The 20,058-nt window shown below is 38.7% G+C and overlaps 2 protein-coding genes across 2 annotated transcripts in view; both read right to left on the bottom strand.

The window, feature by feature from the left end:
- The window catches only part of FLRT2 (fibronectin leucine rich transmembrane protein 2), a 94,765-nt gene that overhangs the window by 17,775 nt on the left and 56,932 nt on the right, over window positions 1–20,058 (bottom strand). The window lies entirely within an intron of this gene.
- Window positions 13,854–20,058, bottom strand: part of LOC144378874 (uncharacterized) — a 57,465-nt gene continuing 51,260 nt past the window's right edge. Inside the window, exon 2 of the mRNA XM_078054061.1 lies at window positions 13,854–13,978. Coding sequence (XP_077910187.1) covers window positions 13,880–13,978 — 99 coding nt within the window. The 3' untranslated portion in view covers window positions 13,854–13,879. The remainder of the gene's footprint in view (window positions 13,979–20,058) is intronic.

Raw genomic sequence — 20,058 nt, 5'->3', positions numbered from 1 at the left:
GATTTGAGGCATGAGAGGGAAGAAGAAACAAAAGAAAGATGGTGATTTCCTATCCTTGACCTTCTCCTTTTTTCAAGGGCATCTCCCCCAGCATGATCAGATATGCGATAAAATAAAATCAAGTGATTTCCCAGACTGAAAATTAAACCCCAGATGAGAGCCATTAGTATTGTCCAGTGTAAGCTTCACACTACACAAAAGGAATCATTCAAAGCAAAATATTAAAAATACACAGCAGATTTTAAAGCTATCTTTGGAAAATCTACACTAACAGCTTTTCTCATCTGAATGAAATGTTAAGTAAGATATGTTTCCCAAACAAAGGAGAATTTAAACATACGAACAGATCCTTTTACAGGTTTACACACAGTCAGAGCACTCCTTTCATTTATGAACATTGCAGGCTTCAAACTTTATCCCCAATGCAGAAAGTTTATATTTTCTTAATTATATGCTGTCAATCAATTTCAACCACTTAATTCTTTGTTTAAAGAAAAGATCTTCTCCCCCACCCCCGACAAACACACACACACACACACACACACACACACACACACACAATCAGAACATGATGACTTTTTGTTTGTTTGTTTCTTTCTTTCTTTGTATTAAGAAAAGCAATCTACAGCCTTACTCAGTGCCACCCAGGTTCGTGTACACAAAGCCACCACCAGAGGGAGGCAACACAGCTGAAAGGTCGTCCCAGTAACACACACAATCATGCAAGAAGACAGTTTAGACTGGTTTTTCATCTTTGTCTCAGCTACTTGATAAATGTCCAGAAAAGAGTTCCAATCTTCACTTCTAAATAAAATAAAAAACTCAAGTATTAGAGAGTAACATGATGTTTGGGATGATAAAGCAGATTAAAATACTGAGATCGATGAGGGCGGCATCATATGCATGACATGAGATCAGATTACTCATTGCTTCCTTAGCCACACTCTCACGCTTGACTAAAATACGGGGTTCCCATACCCTTGGGAGTATCATGATTGGTGTGACAAGGTTTATCTTCTAAAGGATTACATCTAAATGGCAGGTCTGTTCTCTGAGACAAAACATTCAAGAAATAGGTCAAGGAAAAATACACTTTGAATGGGCAGCCAATTAACATGATGTGGTTTCCTCAAAAACCTTTCCTCACTAGGTCCCTGATTATAAAATTATAAAATTTTATAATTTTAAACCAATTCCTTTGTATTAGAATGCTACTCTCTCTAGAAATCCAAACATTCTTGGCAGACATTCTAAATCAAGTGAAGAGTATCTGACCTTTGCCTAGAGCTAGTATTTCTCACTCATTAATTCATCAAATAATTGTTGAGTGGCTACTTACTATGTATCTGGCACAGGATGGGATCCTTGTGATGCAAAGTTGAGAAAGATAAAGTAGTTACAGTCAGGAAAGTGACATGTTTAGAAAGCAAGACAGAAAAGAAAAAAAAAAAAAACTACACACATGAAACAAAAATGATAAAGTTGTGAGCAATGTCATGAAGGAAATAAAGAAGGGTGACAGAGAATATCACTGTGGGTGATAGGTGTGGGTCTATGGCAGTCATGGATGACATCTTGGAGAATGGGATTCCCAAAGAATGAGGAGTTGTAATGAATGAGGAATCTGGGAGAAGAGAGGGCAGTGCATGGGAAGAAAGAGGCCAACACAACGTCTAGGCATAATAAGAGCAGGTGCAAAGGTCCAAGGGAGGAAGAGCCTAACCTCTTCCTGGAATGAAAAGACCAATGTGGCTGGCATTTATTTAGTGAGGAGTAGAGTGAACAGAGGGCCACTGATAGGCCTGTTTTCACAAAGTCTCATGGCTTTGGCGAGCCATTTGGATTTATTCTAAGGGCAATGGGAAGCCCAAGTTTAAATGGACTAGAACAGGGAAGGTATGCTGAGAGAAGGTAAGGATCGAAAGAGACAACGTGAATCTGTACAGCAAAGAGCTGAAAGAAATTTTGGGGGAAGGGATAAAGTAGAACAGAAAATGTTATAGAGAAGAGGAACTTGGGGGGGCAAAGTAAGCTCCATACTCTGTCAGAATTTTCTTTCAATGTCCCATTTCAGGATAAATAACCCCCACATTTTTCAGCTGTCTCAAATTCTCTTTGGAAATAGATGAAGTATAAATAATAAATAAATAAAAGAAATACAGCTTTGACTAAACAAGAACTTTAAAGACAAAGCGAGGTACCCATGCTGAGTAAAGACAGCCACATAATTAATTAGAATGGTCTCTCCCCTTCTATCCTGAGCACTGAAGCCAGCCACCCTGTTTAGCATAATGTCCCTTTCACTGGGAAAGGTACAGACCACCCGCTGTTCCCTAGCAAGTAAATTGCTCCCTACTATAAATTATTCTATGTGGTGAGGAAAAGCACTGACTTTATAATTTTTTTAATTTTTTATTTCTGAAGCTATGAGCACAGCCTGGAAAACAACCCTAGTTAATTTGAAAAAGCAGCTTTTAGTGGCCCTACTGACAAGAAATTTGCCAGTGCTGTCCAGGGTTGGGCAGGACTGCATCACTCCAGAGAGGCTGTTCTGTCTCACTTGAGGGGGGTGGGCATTGCTGCCTGGCTCCCTGCGGTGAGGATGGGCCCCACTCAAGGGGGGGCAAGAACCTGGGCATTGTCTGTTTCCTCCTGAAAGCTCATGTGCTTCTAGAAACAAGTCTTTTTTTTTTTATTTTTTTTATTTTATTTCTTTTTAGACCCAAGTCTTTTGCTTCGTTTTTTTACAAGAGATGAATTGGTCTTTTGAGGGACTTATGGGGTCAGAAACTGGAGACTTAGGGTCAGGACCTAATGGAGAGATTCTCAGGTGAAATAATCACCTCCATTAGCTTCCTTTGATTGTTGCTAAGCCCTAACCCTAATGTTTCCTCAGAATGTTCTGTCCCCTGACTCTCTTGCTCACTATTCAGGGAAGTCAGAGTATGGGAATAATCTCAAAATCAGTGAGAATTCCTCAAACTGTGACTGACCACAGTACGACCGTCAGACCTGTCTGTGACTTGCACCCTCACACCAGGTCAAGATGTGCAACAGGACAAAGGCCGTGACCATCCAAAGCCTATATGGCCCTTCCAGGCTATGCTCTTGAGATATGCTCTTGAAGGTTGCAGAAACCTTCTCCCAGGGCCTGGACTGGCTTCTCAGCGGCCAAAATAAATATCCATTCATTCATTCATTCATTCATTAGTTCACTATGGAATATCCACACATGACAAGTAGTGGATTGTTATGGACACAGCTGTGCCCTGTAAAACTCATGGGTTCAAGTCCTAACCTCTCGAACCTCAGAATGTGCCCATATTTGGAGACAGAATCTTTAAAGAAATAACTAAGTTAAAATTAGGTCATTAGTGTGGCCCTGATCCAATATTACCGGTGTCCTTCCAAGAAGAGGAGATCAGGACACAGTTACACAGAGAGGAACCATGTGAAGACACAGGAAGAAGACGGCCATCAACAAGCTGAGGAGAGAGGTCTCAGAATCCTGCAGACATCTTGATTTCACCCTTCTAGCCTCCAGGATTGTGAGAAGATAAATTTCTGTGGTTTAAGCCACCCAGTCTGTGGGGCTTTGCTACGGCAGCCCATGTAAACTGGTAGAGATACCTCACTTCGATAGTTCACAATGCAGTGGAAAGAAAGATACACCAGAGTCAATTGTAAAACGAGGTGATTGAAAAGCAGCTCACTTATGCCCCACTCCCACAGCAGGACTGCAAAGCAATTTGTTTGTACACCGCTGGAAAGTCTTCCTTCTGGACCTCCACTCTGAACCGGATTTCAGTTTCTAGGACTTAAGCATTCTCACTCTTGGAGCTGAAAATCTTCTTTTCTCAAGTACCGTGGCCATATACCCCCAGCAGTTCCAAGAATCCATCCACCCCCTATTTTTCAGGCCAGCGAACAATGACTTCATACCTCTGATGACAATCCATTAATAAAAAATGAAAACTGCTAAGAGGTTATTAAGAAAAATATATTGTCTAACTCTAATTGCTCTCTCAGGCTCTAAAAACCATTGATGTGCTTCAACCCTTTGCCGGTTTCTCTGCATCACAGCTCTCACATCTAAGTGTCCATCTCAGGGTGGGGTTCATCTAGGGGGGAAGGGAGCAGGACTCCCAGGTCAACTTGCCCAGTCTCATAATGAGCTGGTCCCACTCTGACACAGTGCCCCACGGCCTTGGCTGGAGAGGAAGCGTAGTCACCTGACATACAATAAATCACTCATTCTCTACAAGGGTGATACCATCCCCAAGGTGGGTAAAAACTGGTTCTTGGGGGAAAGAGAAGAAAACCTTAGATATTATGATAGTTTGTGGCCTTTTAAGTGGCCACACGACACAAACAGACATACTATATATACACAATATTAAAATGTCACAAGGGAAAGGGAGCTTTAGGAAAAGAAAATATCTAGGCAACCTTCTTAGAGGAGCAACAACAACAAAAAAAATTGAGAGATACTTGTATAGACTGGAAGTGAGAATACCAAGTGTGGAAGTAAGAAGAATAATAACTAACATGTGCTGAGTGCCATGTAAAACTGAAATGCACAACACCACATGCTTGAGCTTTGTCAACTCACTTAATTCTCGTGGCAACCCAAGAAGTAACTGTTATTATTATATTGACATTCTACTGATGTAGATATGGAGGCATTAAGTGTTTAATTTTGTGAAGGTTACACATCTTAGATCTATAGTGGCTGGGATATATGTAGCAGAAAGCTCCTTACCAATATGCCACTTAATCAATATACCTAAAAATACTATGCTCGCATACCCTCACTGACTGCACTGATGGCACATTGGAAGCTGCTCGGATAGTCTTCCAGTACCTCCACACTTGCTCCTGACTTTTTTTTTTGAAAGATTTTATTTATTTATTTGAGAGAGAGAATGAGAAAGAGAGAGCACGGGGGGGAGGTCAGAAGGAGAAGCAGACTCCCCGCTGAGCAGGGAGCCCGATGCGGGACTCGATCCTGGGACTCCAGGATCATGACCTGAGCCGAAGGCAGTCGCTTAACCAACTGAGCCACCCCGGCGCCCCTGCTCCTGACTTTTGAGCTCTATGTCTACCAAGAGTTCCAAACCATGTATGCTAGTTAGGCTTCTGTACTGTAATTATACAATTAGAATAAAGATTTTGTAAAGCAATAAAACAGAAGTACAAGAAGGGAGTTACTCATATGAAAACACGGTTGAATAGTTTAGAAAAACTAGTTTTTTTTTTTGTTTTGTCTTGTTTTTTTTTTAATGGCAAATCAGTTAAAGTTGCCAGCACATTACGGAAGACAAAAATGGAGAGAGCAGGATCTTAAAGATCTGTTTCAATTCTACACTCAGGTTACTCTCCTAGTGCCTAAATGTTTTAATTCCAATATAAGAAAGGAAACCGGAAATCAGAGTTGGTGCATTTGGGGGAGAAAACAGTATTAATCCAATCAGGTTCCATATGCAGATAGAACCCTGGGGCCTACATCAAAAGACTGGCAAATTAATGTCCTCTTAAATGGTTTTGTTTTATGTGTATATAAGTTATTATTATTTTTTTTATGATTTCTTAATTAAAATGAAATAACCGTCCCGATTGTGTCTGATATGGATAACTTGTACACTATGGACATTTTCAAAAGCATATTGTCATTCTATCAGCCCTAAAACCTAGAAAAGCTGTAATTTATTATTGAGGCAAAAACTTAAGCAAAACTGATGAGCACTATCCAATGGAGGCACCTACCATTGCCAAAATAAATAATGCTCTTTATTTCCAACTAAAGCTGTGAGTTCTTGAAAGGCAGAATGTAGCTCAAAGAAAACAAAACACTGGGCTCCCTAAATGACCTTTCTTTTTGTCCTAAATGACCTTTCTTGATGAAAAAAAGGAAAGAGAGAAAGAGAGGGAGAAGGAGAAGGAGAAGGGAGGGAGAGAGGAAGGAAGTGAGGAAGGGAGGGAGGGAGGGAGGAAGGAATGAAGGAAGGAAGGAAGGAAAGGAAGATGAAAGAAAGGAAGAGAAAGAAAGAAAGAAAGAGAAAGAAGAAAGAAAGAAAGAAGAAAGAAAGAAAGAAAGAAGAAAGAAAGAAAGAAAGAAAGAAAAGAAAGAAAGAAGAAAGAAAGAAAGAAAGAAAGAAAGAAAAAGAAAGAAAGAAAGAAAGAAAGAAAAAGAAAGAAAGAAAAAGAAAGAAAGAAAGAAAGAAAGAAAAGAAAAGAAAGAAAGAAAAAGAAGACAATTGAAAGGAGGGTGTAAATTTAATTAAATCAGGTGGAAAGTCTGGGATGTTATTAAAGGAAAAAATGAAAAAGCACACTTAAAGTCTACCCTGCCCAGGCACTTCTGACTACCTGAATTATTTATCAGGTGCACTGCAGTTAGGCTCCAAAAGGGCTATGAATTCTTAGTGGTGTTTTTTTGACCTGTGATGATTCTGAACCCTCCGTGTCATGTCAAAGCGCCCTGTCTTCACTAACTAGCACTGACAGCCAGACCAAGGCTGGGAGGGCCACTGTGGTCTTCCCATTTTCTTTCCTAATCCCCCTGGTCCACCCCTCTGCACACACACAGCAGGAAAGACTAATTTCTTTCCCATTTTCTAAACCCTCTTTGAAGGTATTTCTCTAGCACTGTTCTGAACTGCAGTGATTTAGAGCAATTTAGTTTATCTGCATCTTTTTATTTCCTCTGCCATTAGTCCAATTTCAAAAACAATAAGAACAAAAAGAAATCCTTCTCAGTTTTAAAAACAATCCTTAGGCTTATTTATCTTGTTTCTGATTTTTTTTTCCCCTTTTGGTAGAGTTTTCCCACTGTCTCTCAATTTCTTTATCCACACCAATTTGTGCAAATAAATGCTGCCTACAGCCACCATTAATTCTTGAAGTGTGACCTACTGTGAATAACAATGTTCAAAAACTCAGGCTTGCTTGTGCAAGGTCAAAAGAAGTGAAAGATATGATCCAAGTCCTTGAAAATTTCACAACTTGGTTGGCTAAATAAATATGCACATTAGAGAAGATTACAGACAAGAGAGAAACAGGTGGAAAACACATGAAATAAGGTATAAGTAAAGGAAGACCTGGGTAAGATTTTGGAGATTGTGATTTTATTCCTGAATGTCCCACCAGGACAGGCATGTCTCTTAACTTTCCTAGGCATTGTGTCATACACAACTTTATGGAAGGAGCTGGACTCACTTCTCTCTAAGCTTCTTCCCAATGTTAAAATAAGTGACAATTTTTCAACGCATTTCATCCCCCAAAATCAACCACAAAAAATGTTAAAAAAAAAAAAAAAAACAGCAAAACCCAGTGGTATTAATTTAGGTAAAGTGGCTTTTGAAGTTCTTGAGTTCATAGAAGTGATATTAATGAAAGCAATGATGTGAGCTTGAACAAAAGCAGTATGCTTGAACACAGTCAAAATGGTCCCATCAAAAACAGTGGAGGGACTCTTTTTGTGACCCAGAAATCTGTACAATGTTATTCTCTGACCTTTTCTCCATTCTTAATCCAGGTTCTCAATTACCTGCCAAGATCTGACAAAAAGACAAGAGAAGGAAAAATAAAGAGGGAATCCCTTCATCTTCTATCAGAAGTTATTTATCTGGCCATATCATGTCCTCAAGCAGAGGGCTTTACTCATCAATGAACAATAAGACAGGGTCATTCTTTATATGCTAGTTTTGAGCTTATCAGTTATTCAGTCAATGCCATTATTCTAGAAAGGATTTTTTTTTTTCTCCTCTTAATAATCGATGCCCAGAACCTCAACTTTCGTCTTCCCTACAGACACAAGCAAAGAGGCCTCTATCTACTGTTCTCTGGGGTTTACCTCATTGGAACAGCTGCAGCAGCTACCAAGTGAGCAAAAGCTAAGTGGAGGGAATTACTAAGTGCCTTCAGGGAATTCAGAAATAAATCAGTTCAAGTCCTTGCCTGCATGTTACTTAGGAGAGAAGAAGGCAAAGAAGATGGATAAATGAATAATTGAAGGCAGAAGGTCATAAATGCCATAAATAGAGGCATCAACAAAATTATATCCAGGCTGGTAAGAAAGAGGGATATTTGGGAATACCTGAAGGACTTGGAAAGAAAGTGGCATTTGAGACTAGCTTCATTTTCCAACTCCCCATCTAGTCGTAAAGAAGAAAATCACCTCAAGACACCCCTCAAAATAAACCAAAGAACAGAGATGATCATTCATCTGGGGTTATGGCATATATATCTTCCAAATGGTTATTAGTTTCCTTTTCAACAGGAATGAAGGATCTCTACACAGAATTCTCATACATCAAAGGATATGCCATCCATTTATGACATTGTAGCAACTCGTTTCCTAATAAATAAGTTGACAGATCCATTCCGCTACAGGGCAAATGAAGTCACTGATGTGAAGGTATGGTTCTTAAAGCAAAATTACGCTCACCCTTTCCATTTTACTTTTCATAATAATTGGAGCTTTTACCAAATCACAGCCTTCTGTGCTGAATGTAGAGCCCCCTTAAGCTACTCTCACTTTGAAAACTCTAACTTGGCTTTGGACAAATCCTGATGAAGACGAAGAGAGCACAGAATGTAATCAATCCTGATTTCTCCAATTTGTTCTCTGAGCTCCAGGGTGCTTTAATGAAATCGGAAGTGCCATCTAGCCTTCTTCAGAGAAGAGCCGGGAGCATACCAGGAATGCTTCTGCAGCTGTAACTCCAAATCTGAGCACAGGGACTATTCCAAGGTTGTTATAGCAAGATGGTTCCTTTGAGAAACTGGAATAAATGTATCGTCGTTTCAAAAGACAGCTTTGTAAGCTAGAGCAAAGAAAATCAGGTAGGTATATGTATATTTTCGTGTAACAAACATGTAAAACTTTATATGCATTTACAGAGTATGTGTGTGTATATATATGCAAATATATTTATACCCACAAAATACACTTCTCTACCTTTTACTAATTATTTATTTATTTATTCATTTATTTATTTATTTTTAAAGATTTATTTATTTTTAGAGAAAGGGAGAGAGCACAAGCAGGAGGGGCAGAGGGAGAGGGAGAAAGAGTCTCAAGCAGATTCCATGCTAAGCGCGGAGCCTGACGTGGGATTCAATCTCACAACCATGAGATTATGAACTGAGCTGAAATCACGAGTCAGACACTTATCCAACTGCATCACCCAGGCACTCCTAAAAATAAGTATTTAATGATAAATTTTAGATATGGTTAAAAAATTCAAATGTCTATTGTGAAAAAAGCCTTTCCTCCATATAGACCAAGAAGCACTATTTGTCACAGACACTAATGTCTTCTACTTGACTTCTAGGAACAACCTTTTGTATAGCCTCATATTCAGAACATTCTATGGTGGACTTAAGGACAAGTACATTTCTGAGATACAGGGTAATCATCCTGCTAGTACTGTCTCTTAGCTATCCACATCTCTGTGGCTTTACCAATAATAATGATACTTAAGAAAGAGATAATATTTGCATAGAATTTGCAATTTACAAAGTACTCCCCCATACATCTCATTTGATCTTCCCATCTCTAGAAGACAAGTATTCTGATTGGGTCATTTTATAAATGGCAAAACTGAGGCTCCAGCAGTTCCAGGGATTTGTTCAACCTTATTTAGGTAGTGGGTAGCAGAACTGGGATTTAAACCCAAGTGTTCTCATCCCAAGGTTATGCTCCTTCCTCTGGGGTGGAAAGATCTTTAGGGCTTTTCTCCCCAGGCCATCCATCCACTGTGGCTTGCCATTACCCAGCTGCTAAGGCAGCCTACTGTCTTCCATTATCCAGAGGCCTGCAGTCTCTCTAGGGAATCGGTGATGTTGAACATAATTTTAGTCTTGGCAGCCTGGCTGTGTTCCAGGACCTCTTTATTAGGATCATGCTGTGTCATTTAAAGTTCAAAGGGGCTTGTAAGCAATGCTGACAAAATGGCTCAACAATGGTCTATGAGTCCAGGGTGAGTTCAACCCGGCCCTGATGGGTTGGGACTGTCAGTGTGCTGCCCGCCCTGGGCCACATTCTGTCAGGTGCTCTCTTTCATGTTTTGCTTCCTTTAAATCTCATTGTGTGCTCCCTTCAGCACATCAGCCTCTCTCCCTGTCTCTTCACTGCCTTCCTGAGCTGTTGCTACCCCCTAAACTCTCCCTTCCATCAGTTTCTCTGATACCCTCTTAGTCTTCTTCTTACTTTTCTGACCACATCTGTTTTCCTCCCAACCCCCAAAATGTGGACAGTCCTTATAGATCTACCCTCATGAACCTTCTCTTTAATACATGATTACATGTATAAAGCTGGATTCCAAATCTTCAACCCAGTTCAACATTGATACATCTGAACTGATTTCCAAACCCACAGACATTAGCATCCATACATCCATCTGGAACTTCAATCTCTCAAGCTCTTCTTCTGACTTTTCCATTTCAACCAACAACATGGACATCTCCTCAGTTACCCACAGTAGTGGCACCCACTCTTTCTACTTCCTCCTAACTTACCACCCACATGAGTCACTAGTGAGGTCAATTCTTCCTTTATAACTCCCTCTTCATATATTGGCTGATAACCCCATAAAGAGCTAAACTACACTTGTCTCATATCTCCTTGTCCCCAGTCTCTCCTTTCTAACCACTCTCTACTTATATGAATATCCTGAGAGTATCATTGTATTGCCCCACTCAAAATTTTATTTCCACTGCTTGTGAAGATACTGTCATTTAAACTTTTTCATAGCTGGATGCAGCCTATCTTTTTTATTTGGGTCTTGGATTGAAATCCCAGATTTGCCACTTTCTGGCCATGTGATCTTGGGGGAGTTACTTAATCTTACCGTGACCTGATTTCCTCACATGTAAAATATACAGGCTTTCGTTAACTCACTGATGAGAGAAAGAAAACAGAGATGAATGATGGTTAAACTGAATGTCCAAGAGGCAATTTAAGAAGGAGGAATTAATTTTGCTGTGAGTGGCATTGTTAGATGTACTTGATAATTCTTCAGCATTAATTAACTTTAATTTTGTTAGGCCAACGTGGTATAGAGGGAAACATGTAAGCTTTATAGTTAGAGAAACCAGCGTTAAACTCCTGAATATTCTCATGAGTAGCTATATGACATTGTAAAAATCATTTAACTAAGCTGAGTCATGGTTTTCTCCGTAAACAGGGATAATGATATCTACCTTACAGAGTTACTTTAAAAATTAGCAATAGCAACATGGTTTATCTACGGTAGTCACCAGCTTTATGGTGGTTATTAATACTATTCTTGAGCATGGTCTAGGGATGAAACAACCAGAACATGGCCATCTCTGACACTGGAAAATATTTTTAGCCTACTGAGTCAAGAGTGTTTCATGGGGCCAAAAGCCGTTTGCATTTGCCATCTGAATTTAAAACAAACAAAAAACCACTTCCCCTATTTCACCCTGATGTATAGCTGCATGAAATATGTTGTATATGATTAAATCTACTACTCGACAATACTTTTTAAAGGAAGGCTGTCTGAATAGTAGAAAGAGGTAAAGCCATGGATTCCAGAGACTTGGGTCTTTGTCTTAGTGTTGTCACTAACTAGATGTGTGGCCTTGAGGGGAGTCATTTAATATCTCTTCTTGAGTATTAAAACCATAATAGGAAGAAGATTGTTACAATGCCTAAGGTCTCTTTCAGCTTGAAAATCCCATGAGTCCCAGGGATGGAGTGCCACCTGTTGGGTCCAACTGAGAATTAGCTTTGAGATTTAAAGAAATTTCTCACAGCATCTGAATGTTACCATCAGAAGCCAAGCCCCACAATACATAGAGCGAATCTGATGTGTTGATGAGGAAGGATGACAGAGAAGACTTGGTTTCCTGAATCTGCTTCTAGTACCTGGGTTCTGATAAGTATGGCTTGTACTCTGCAATCTAAAATCACTTGAAAATCTAAGGAAGTTTAGAATTCCAGTAGAATGACTTTACTCAATTAAGAAATGTGTTTAATTCAAGGATGAATAAATAGAGTCAGACAGACTTGTATGTCCAGACACCTTCTCTGTCATTAATGAGCGGTAGGCAAACATTCAGCAAATCATTTAATTCCTCTAATCCAAAAATTCCTTACAACGTGGGTATAAAGATTAAAAGAGGGGATCTATACAAAGTGTTTACTTAGTAAATGGCCTGAATGGACTGAGTGCACAATAAATGATAATCATTACTTTCATCACTGGATGTAAGCTGTTCTACATGAAGTAACTAGAGTAAAAGAGTTTCAAAGGCAATGACTACATTTAAATAGTAACAAGGATAGAGCTACCAACCTGAGTCTAAAACAGAGGAGATCTTTCCCAACTGCAGAAATTTTATTTATGACTGTAAATAAATCAATTTTGTTGGTGTAAAAATGCCACCAGAGCATATCCTCTCTGCAATCCCATTCAGCTGTAACATCCTATCAGTATATAATTTTAAGCCACACATCTGACTGTAAAATTCGCCAATATCTTTAGATTTCTGCAGAAGTAGAAGTGAGTGAGTGAACTGTAGAGAAGCGTGGTGCCTCTGTGAATCTGTGAACAGACAGGACTTCTCACGAGTTGTTTAAGCCCTGAAATCTCTCAAAGACTGACTGCATTTTATTTCCAGGATTAAGTTTAAACTATGAAAATAGGAGAGTTTAAGAAAAAAAATAACTTCACAGATTTTTGTTATTTAACTGGGAACGGCAGTCAGTAAAATCTAGTAGAACAAATGAAGAAAACAAACTCAGGAATGATACCCCCATGATGTATTTCCTCATGAGGAAAGCAAATATCTCCAAGTGGCTCATCTCATTTACTCACATAGTTCTCCCGGTTAATCAGAGAATATATACTGAGTGCTATACACATAAATGTAGTTCATGCCTAAATAGCTAATATTTCTCTTCATCTTTCTTTCACGGTCTGAATACATTTTCTCTCATTTTCCAGCTCCTTGAACTACATTTTTCCTTATTATATTTTAATTGACTTTTCATATTAAATTTTGCTTGAAAGGATGATTTGAGTTCAAAAGTACCAAAGGAGTCATACCTTTTGAACAAAGCCTTATGTCATATTTAATTTGATCCAAACTTCGATAGCAAATTTTGGTTTTCCTCTTTATTTCTTTCATATTAACACAATAAAATATAATAAAGGCACAGCTGAAAATAATAGAAAGGGAAGAAATAGTTTGTCATTCAAACACTCAGATTTCACCTTGACTTTCACTATCATGAAACTCTATCATTTTTAAAGGTTTGCCTGCTTTCTTAGAACCAAATTGTTAAAGCCATATGCTATCTCCCAGCTCAGCATTCTCATTACCATTTAAAGTGTGCTTAAAATCAATTGAAAGTCAACACATCACATAACAAGCAAGGCACCGCTAGCATGTTCTGATCTGTGCGGTTGCATGGTAACTGCCTGCCTATGAAATATCCAAATTCTCCCAGGTACCATGGTGATAGGCAGAAAGAGTTTAAACAGTGAAAATGCTAAAAAAAAAAAAAAAAAAAAAAAAAAAAAAGTCTTTCAAAAGATAATGGGTTCAGTTACTTCAAAATTTTTTAGTCTGAAATTCTATTTATTTGTGCATTGGAAAAATTCAAAAAATAAATTCACATTGAAGTCCTTTTTCTACATTACAAAAGGAAAGAAAAGGAAGAAGAAGAGGTTACTTCAAAAAAAGCCTGTCTTGTGTTTGTGTCTAATCTCGTTTGATCCCTGACTCTACAAGGCAGAGGCAGGACAAATAGCAAATGTGCTAGAGCATCTCAAAAAGAAGAAAACAAAAGCAAAAACAAAAACAAACTACATGAAAAGGGTGTGTACAACTGTTTTAATATTTACAGAAATGCTTGATTCATTGTAACTTTCTTGTGAAGATGAGGGCTGATGATTCCCACCTCAATCCCTGCGGACGGGTTCTCGGTCATTCTCCAGATCTGGAAGAGTAGATAGCACGTGAAAACAAACCACTTCTGGACTTCAGAGGAGCCGTTTCCTGGCCCCTGGGGAGATGCCACCTCCCTGACCTGTGCAGTATTTTAAAAGGTCCTTCCTGAACAGTCAAAAAATGAACTATAATTTCCTGAGAGATGCAGGCCTAAAGCTTGTCTGAAGATGAATGAAAATGAGCCCAATCCGAACTGCAGAATTCTCAAAGGCCCTCAAGCCCACCCTTAGGGGATTTGTGGAAGTTGACTCTAAGCTCCAGACCAAGCAAGGAACACACTCACCTCTTGCCAGTCAACTGAACCCCTCTCAACCTTCTTCATGGCACCAAGAGAATGTATATGTAAAAACAGGAAAATATAGCAAACCAGAAATGGCCTAGTTTTCCCGCCGGGCCTGTTACTTGATATTAAGAAGTTATCCCCCTATAGAAATAGCTATGGGTTTCATTTCCAGGCCCTTCTGTATTAGGACTTCAAAGAAAATTCTGAATATTAATCCTATTGATGCTCTTTGAACATGGTAGGCACTTATAGCTTGGATAAAAGAGGGACATTAATTCCTAAGCTCTTTTCATATAGACTTCAAAGGATTCTTTCTTCTGTATCTTTGAAATCCATGATTTCTCAGAGCTCTGTGCATATACACAAACATAAAATAAATAAGCATACATATATATATTCAAAATGTGTGCCTACCAACTACTGAGCACGTTCTTAATGCCAAGCCCACCTTCTCATTTTTTTACATCCTACCACTAATCCTCACAAATTACTTGTAGGTCATTATGACTAACCCAATTTTGAGATTTAAAAAAAAAAACAACAACAAAACAAAACATTAAATTTAAGACAAGTGAAATAATGTGCTCAAATTCACACAGATTATAACCATCAGTCTTCAGCTCTTGAATCTAGGCTTATGCAACTCCCAAAACCCAGGGTTGTTCTGACATATCACACACATCTCCTACTAATTTAGTGTGGGTGTGTATGGAACTATAAAGAAAACTTTAGTTTTTTCAGGATTATATGAAATGTAAATAGGAGAGGGGCTTAGAATCAAAAGTACTAAAACATAAAAGCCTCATGTATATTCCTCAAATGGAAATGACAGAGACTGGGGCAACTATAAAGGCTGAACTTCTTTCAGAGCTCAGGGAAAAAAATCCCCAACTGTTTATTGAGCACCAACTACAGTAAGAGGGATTTAGGGTGTGTGATGAAGGTGCATTTTATTTATTTATTTTTTGTAGTGGGTGCATTTTATTTATTTATTTTTTTAAGATTCATTTATTTATTTAGGAGATAGTGTGCACATGAAAGCTGGGGCAGGGTTGGGTGGGAGGGGATGGTGGTGCAGAGGGAGAGGGGGAGAGAGAATCCTTAAGCCGACTCCCCGATGAGCGTGGAGCCCAACATGGGCCCCCATCCCAGGACCCTGAGATCATGACCTGAGCCAAAACCAAGAGTCAGAGTCGGACACTTAACCAACTGAGCCACCCAGGCACCCTGGAGTGTGTGCATTTTCAACAGGACATCTGAGCTGAGACTTGTAGGCAGGAGGGAACTGGGCACAGGGATACCAGGGGAAGCAGTTCAACGAAGCTCTACTCAGGCACACATCATACTCAAAAGACACACATGCACATACATTCCACATACAAGACAAGAGCCATGTAAATAATGCTAAATAACCAAAAGAAATAGTTAAAGGTGGGCAATGGTGTAAAGAGCCCTAAATCTATAAAACGTTATTAATTAGTTCCCAGGTAGACTATATTCAACAATATCCCTTCAATATTTCCAATCCCCAGAAATACATGACATATTTAAAATTCTGCTGGCACCTACTGTTTTTGGCTCAACATGTTTCAATCTTATCAAATCAATAGGGTTCCAGTTGTATTTAAAAAATCATATGAAAGGTTTGGTAAACCCTAAATTAACCTACAGGCCATGCAGCCAGGAGATGAGGTACAGAAACAGAGTTTGAATATCATGAGGAAGAGGCAGCTGTTATCTTCATGGAATTTCAAAAGCAACACAGAGTAGAGTACACAGGCATGACAAAAAAAAAAAAAAAAAAACTTGGAAGTTTCAAGAAAAGTCTAAAAACTCATTAGTTAACCATTTGAAAGCTATGCTCAAATAAATGAAAACTTAATCTAGATATTTTATATAGACATCTAATCAAATCATCTTTTCCTCCTTTCTTCTGAAGTTAACGTCAACTTAACAAATCAGAGTATAAGCCAGTGGCAACTGTATGGCCTAAAAGGAAAGAAAATGTGCCCCATATCCAGATGTGAACTGGCCTGTAGTACATACAGTAGATGAAGACATATTTTGTGTATTTGCCATCCACTGATTTGAAAATACTATGCGAAATATTTATGTGATTTTAAAATACCGTGGATTGACTGTGAAGAAAGCCCTGAGCTCATGGAACTGGCTAAGCAGTATATTCTCCACGTCTAGATCCCTCAGGGCACTCTGTGTGGCATCCTGCGTGAACAGGTGCAGAATTCATGTGGTTAGTTTTTGACTGAGCAAGTAATGCTAATACTTCTTTGCACATACCAGACCCCACTTATTCTGAGTTGATGCACTTTTATCATCAAAGGTGAAAGGGTGTACCAATTCTTCTTACCTGTTAAGGATGGAAAGGAGGGAGGAGGTCATTATATACTGTGTGTCCCACAACATGAAGCCTAACTGCTACCGGATGGGGAGAGAAAGCGGGTATGTGGCCCCTGGGATGATGTAAAAGGCAGAACAAAGGAGAAACTGCCTCCTTCCTTTTCTAGAGTTATTTCCTTATTCTATTTTCTCTTCTGTCGTCACAGAATGTATTGATTAACATTAAAAAATAAGAAAGCCATCTATCCTATCACGTGTTTTCTTTAAAAAAAAAATCTTATAAAAGATTTTTGTTTTCTTCCTGTCCCATCTATTTTAATGACCCATTTCAGGCAGGGTGAAATCAACTACTATGTAGACAGATATTTAATTTGACACTTAAAAAATCAATTTGCAATTTACTCTGTTATTTCAATTTAGTGGAGTGAGTCATTCATTTCTTGACTGTTATATGTGTTTAAAACAACAAGATAAATGTATATTAAATTTATATAGCATTCTATGTAAGCATAATGCCCCTTTATTCCTCACATCCATAAGAGTCAGGACTTAGCTCAAGAAATATTTATTAAGCAATAAAAATGCTATATATTTAGTAGACAAAACTGAATCTCATTTATAAATTAAGTACTCATGTACACCTGCCACTCAATAAATCAAAAGCAATAAGGAGAACCATTTAGTCGCCTACTAACCTAGGTATATAAAGGTTTGTTTTATTCTCAGCTATCTGATATGTTAATTGACAAGAACAATTTGACGGCTATTTTGCAGGCTGAAGGTGATGGGATTTCTGATCACCTAAGCATTCACCTAAGTTACGCTTCAAGTGCTAATAAGAACCTGCTCCATAACCTACCAAGCAACAGGCAGGGCTGTGGTCCTTCCCCTGCCTGTGCATCTTCAGATTCTCAGAGTTCAGACTCTTTTTCACAGCAGACTTTCTGTGGAGAATGAATTCCCACAGGACAATGCACTTCAAACACACTTACACTGGAAGAGGGCAAGCTATGTCCTCAGCTTCTGTCAAATGAACAGATGACACCAACATCAAGACACCACTGGTGTGTGTTTTCATTCCATTTTTTCAAAATGATATTTGTCCAAGTCCTCAGTGACTATAAAGCCTGAAAAAGTGTTTAATCCTGAGAAAACTGAAACCAAGCTGAGGATAGCTTGGGAGAGCTTTGGGTCACTACCTCCTGGCTTTCTTCAACTTTATAGATCAATGGCGGACAAATGCACCATTTCATCTTGAAAATCAGTTCCACTGAATAATGATTTGTCTTTCAAAAATTACATTTAGTTTTCAATAAATTGGATGCCTCAGAATTCTTTTCAAAGTGTTTTGCTGTGAACATTGCACCACTCTCCAAAATCAAAAGTAAGAGGCATTATGTTAGAAGAATGGTTCTCATTTCATCAAAACAACGACAAAAAAAGAGGAAACATGGACGATTCAGTGACTTGCTCAAGGCCAGTCAGCAATTCACAGGCAACAGTGATTCGAAGTCTACTCTGTGAACACATGACTACTACATAACCCAAGCATATACTCAGCAAGGCAAGTGAGATGAGCAATTTAAAAAATGCTCACTGTATGTTTCTTCATGCATGCTGCTCTGCGTGTGCTATTGTCTTCAGGATGTGTAGACTCCTACCCCTTTTTTAACTGACTACACCCACAAAGAGAATAGGAAGGTGTTTATCACCGCACTTAGCCCATTATTGAGATGAACAAGCAGACATAGTGACCACTTACTAAGGGCAAAAACTCTAAGTTCAGAAAAGAAAGGGCAGGGGAGAGAAAGAGTCAAGAAGAGCTGAGAGCTGTAGCTATGTGCTATATGAACAGAGAGAAGCAGTACAATGGAGGAGCTAAGAGGAAGGGAATTAACCTAAGACATTCCCAAGCTCCACCACATAACCAGTGCAGTGGTTCTCAACAGGGGCCATTTTGCCCCCCTCCCTTGGAAGATATTTGGCAACGTTGGAGACATTTTCAAGTCATGACTGGGAGTACTACTGGCATTTGGTGGGTAGGGTCCGTGGATGCTGCTCAATCTCCTGCAGGAAGCAGCACTGCACCCCACAACAAAGAGCTTTTCAGTTCAAACTGTCGATTGCACTGTTGTGAAGAAACCCTGAACTAGTCATAGAACACTGAACAAGTTAGTGACCTTCTGGAAGCCCAGGTCTCCTGATCTGCATAAAGGTAATAAATAGTAATGTAACAGAACCTATCTTGAAAGGTGGATGAAGATAATGTACGACATCATCCAAGCAAAGCACTTCATCCAATTCCTGGAAGCCTGATTGGATTGGAAGTATTTTTTTATTAATTTGTATTAATAACAGTGCTGTGTCTTTCTTTTAACAATGCATGAAGACAGAAAACATAAAAGGCCACAACAGGAATCACTCATTTCAAGTTGTAATAGTACTACAAAATAAAATTCAGGACTCAAATAGTCAAATGTGGTTCATTCCAGAATATTTTAATCTAATCCCATCACCAAAAATAAAAAAAAGGAAGCTAAAATAAAAGCATGTTTAGAACGTTTCCTCATCATTCACCACACAGGCGTTCCAGAGATCTCACTAAAAGGATGATGAAAACAATATAGCCTTATGGGTAGTGTTTAATCAGGAAAAATTTATGCTAAAAGGGGATATTAAAATTATTATCATTTTAATATCATCTTTGAAATATGAGCTCTTCTTCCAAGGATGAGTTTTGATTTCAGGTCTTAAAGTGTTTTGATTTTGTTCTTTTGAACTGTCAACTGTGACCACATCTAAAGAGACAGATGGCATTTGTCTGCTGACCCTGTGGTAGGGTTTGAGTAACAGCAAAGTGTTCACTTAAAAAAAAAAAAAAAAAAGAATTCCAGTCAAGTCCTTTAATTTGTTGAAATAGTTAGGACTTGGAGAGCAAGTTCCAATTAAAATGACCTAAGAATCCAATATGTTTTTCTGCTTTAGATGGAGAAGGGGACCAGAAACCACAAGATTATACATCAAATGAGCAAACAAAACAAATAAGAAAAATCTCGGACAGCAGAAGTAGCTCGTCCACAAGAATTCTTTGGAGTGGTTGGCACACTGGTGTCTGCTGTCAGAGTCAATTAGTGTGACCAAGATGAACTCTTTTTTTTTTCATTCCTTAGCCATCTACAAACTGGATGACCAAGCAGTTTCAAGCTTAACATCTATTTCCGCCTATTTTCTGAAACCCTGGAAGTATGTAAATGTGTTTTTTTAATATCATTTTGAAAACAGTATAAACTGAGCTTCCTCATTTGATGATAAAACTGGAAATTATAACACCTTACCTAAGATGTAACCAAAGGCCAAATATCAAGTGAGATTGGTTATATACAATAGTGAGATTCCCCTATAGCCAAGCTAGAGAACACTGATCTATA

This window comes from Halichoerus grypus, chromosome 8, assembly GCF_964656455.1.
Source record: "Halichoerus grypus chromosome 8, mHalGry1.hap1.1, whole genome shotgun sequence".
In the NCBI taxonomy this organism is placed as follows: domain Eukaryota; kingdom Metazoa; phylum Chordata; class Mammalia; order Carnivora; family Phocidae; genus Halichoerus; species Halichoerus grypus.
This window is presented reverse-complemented; position numbering and strand designations above follow the sequence as displayed.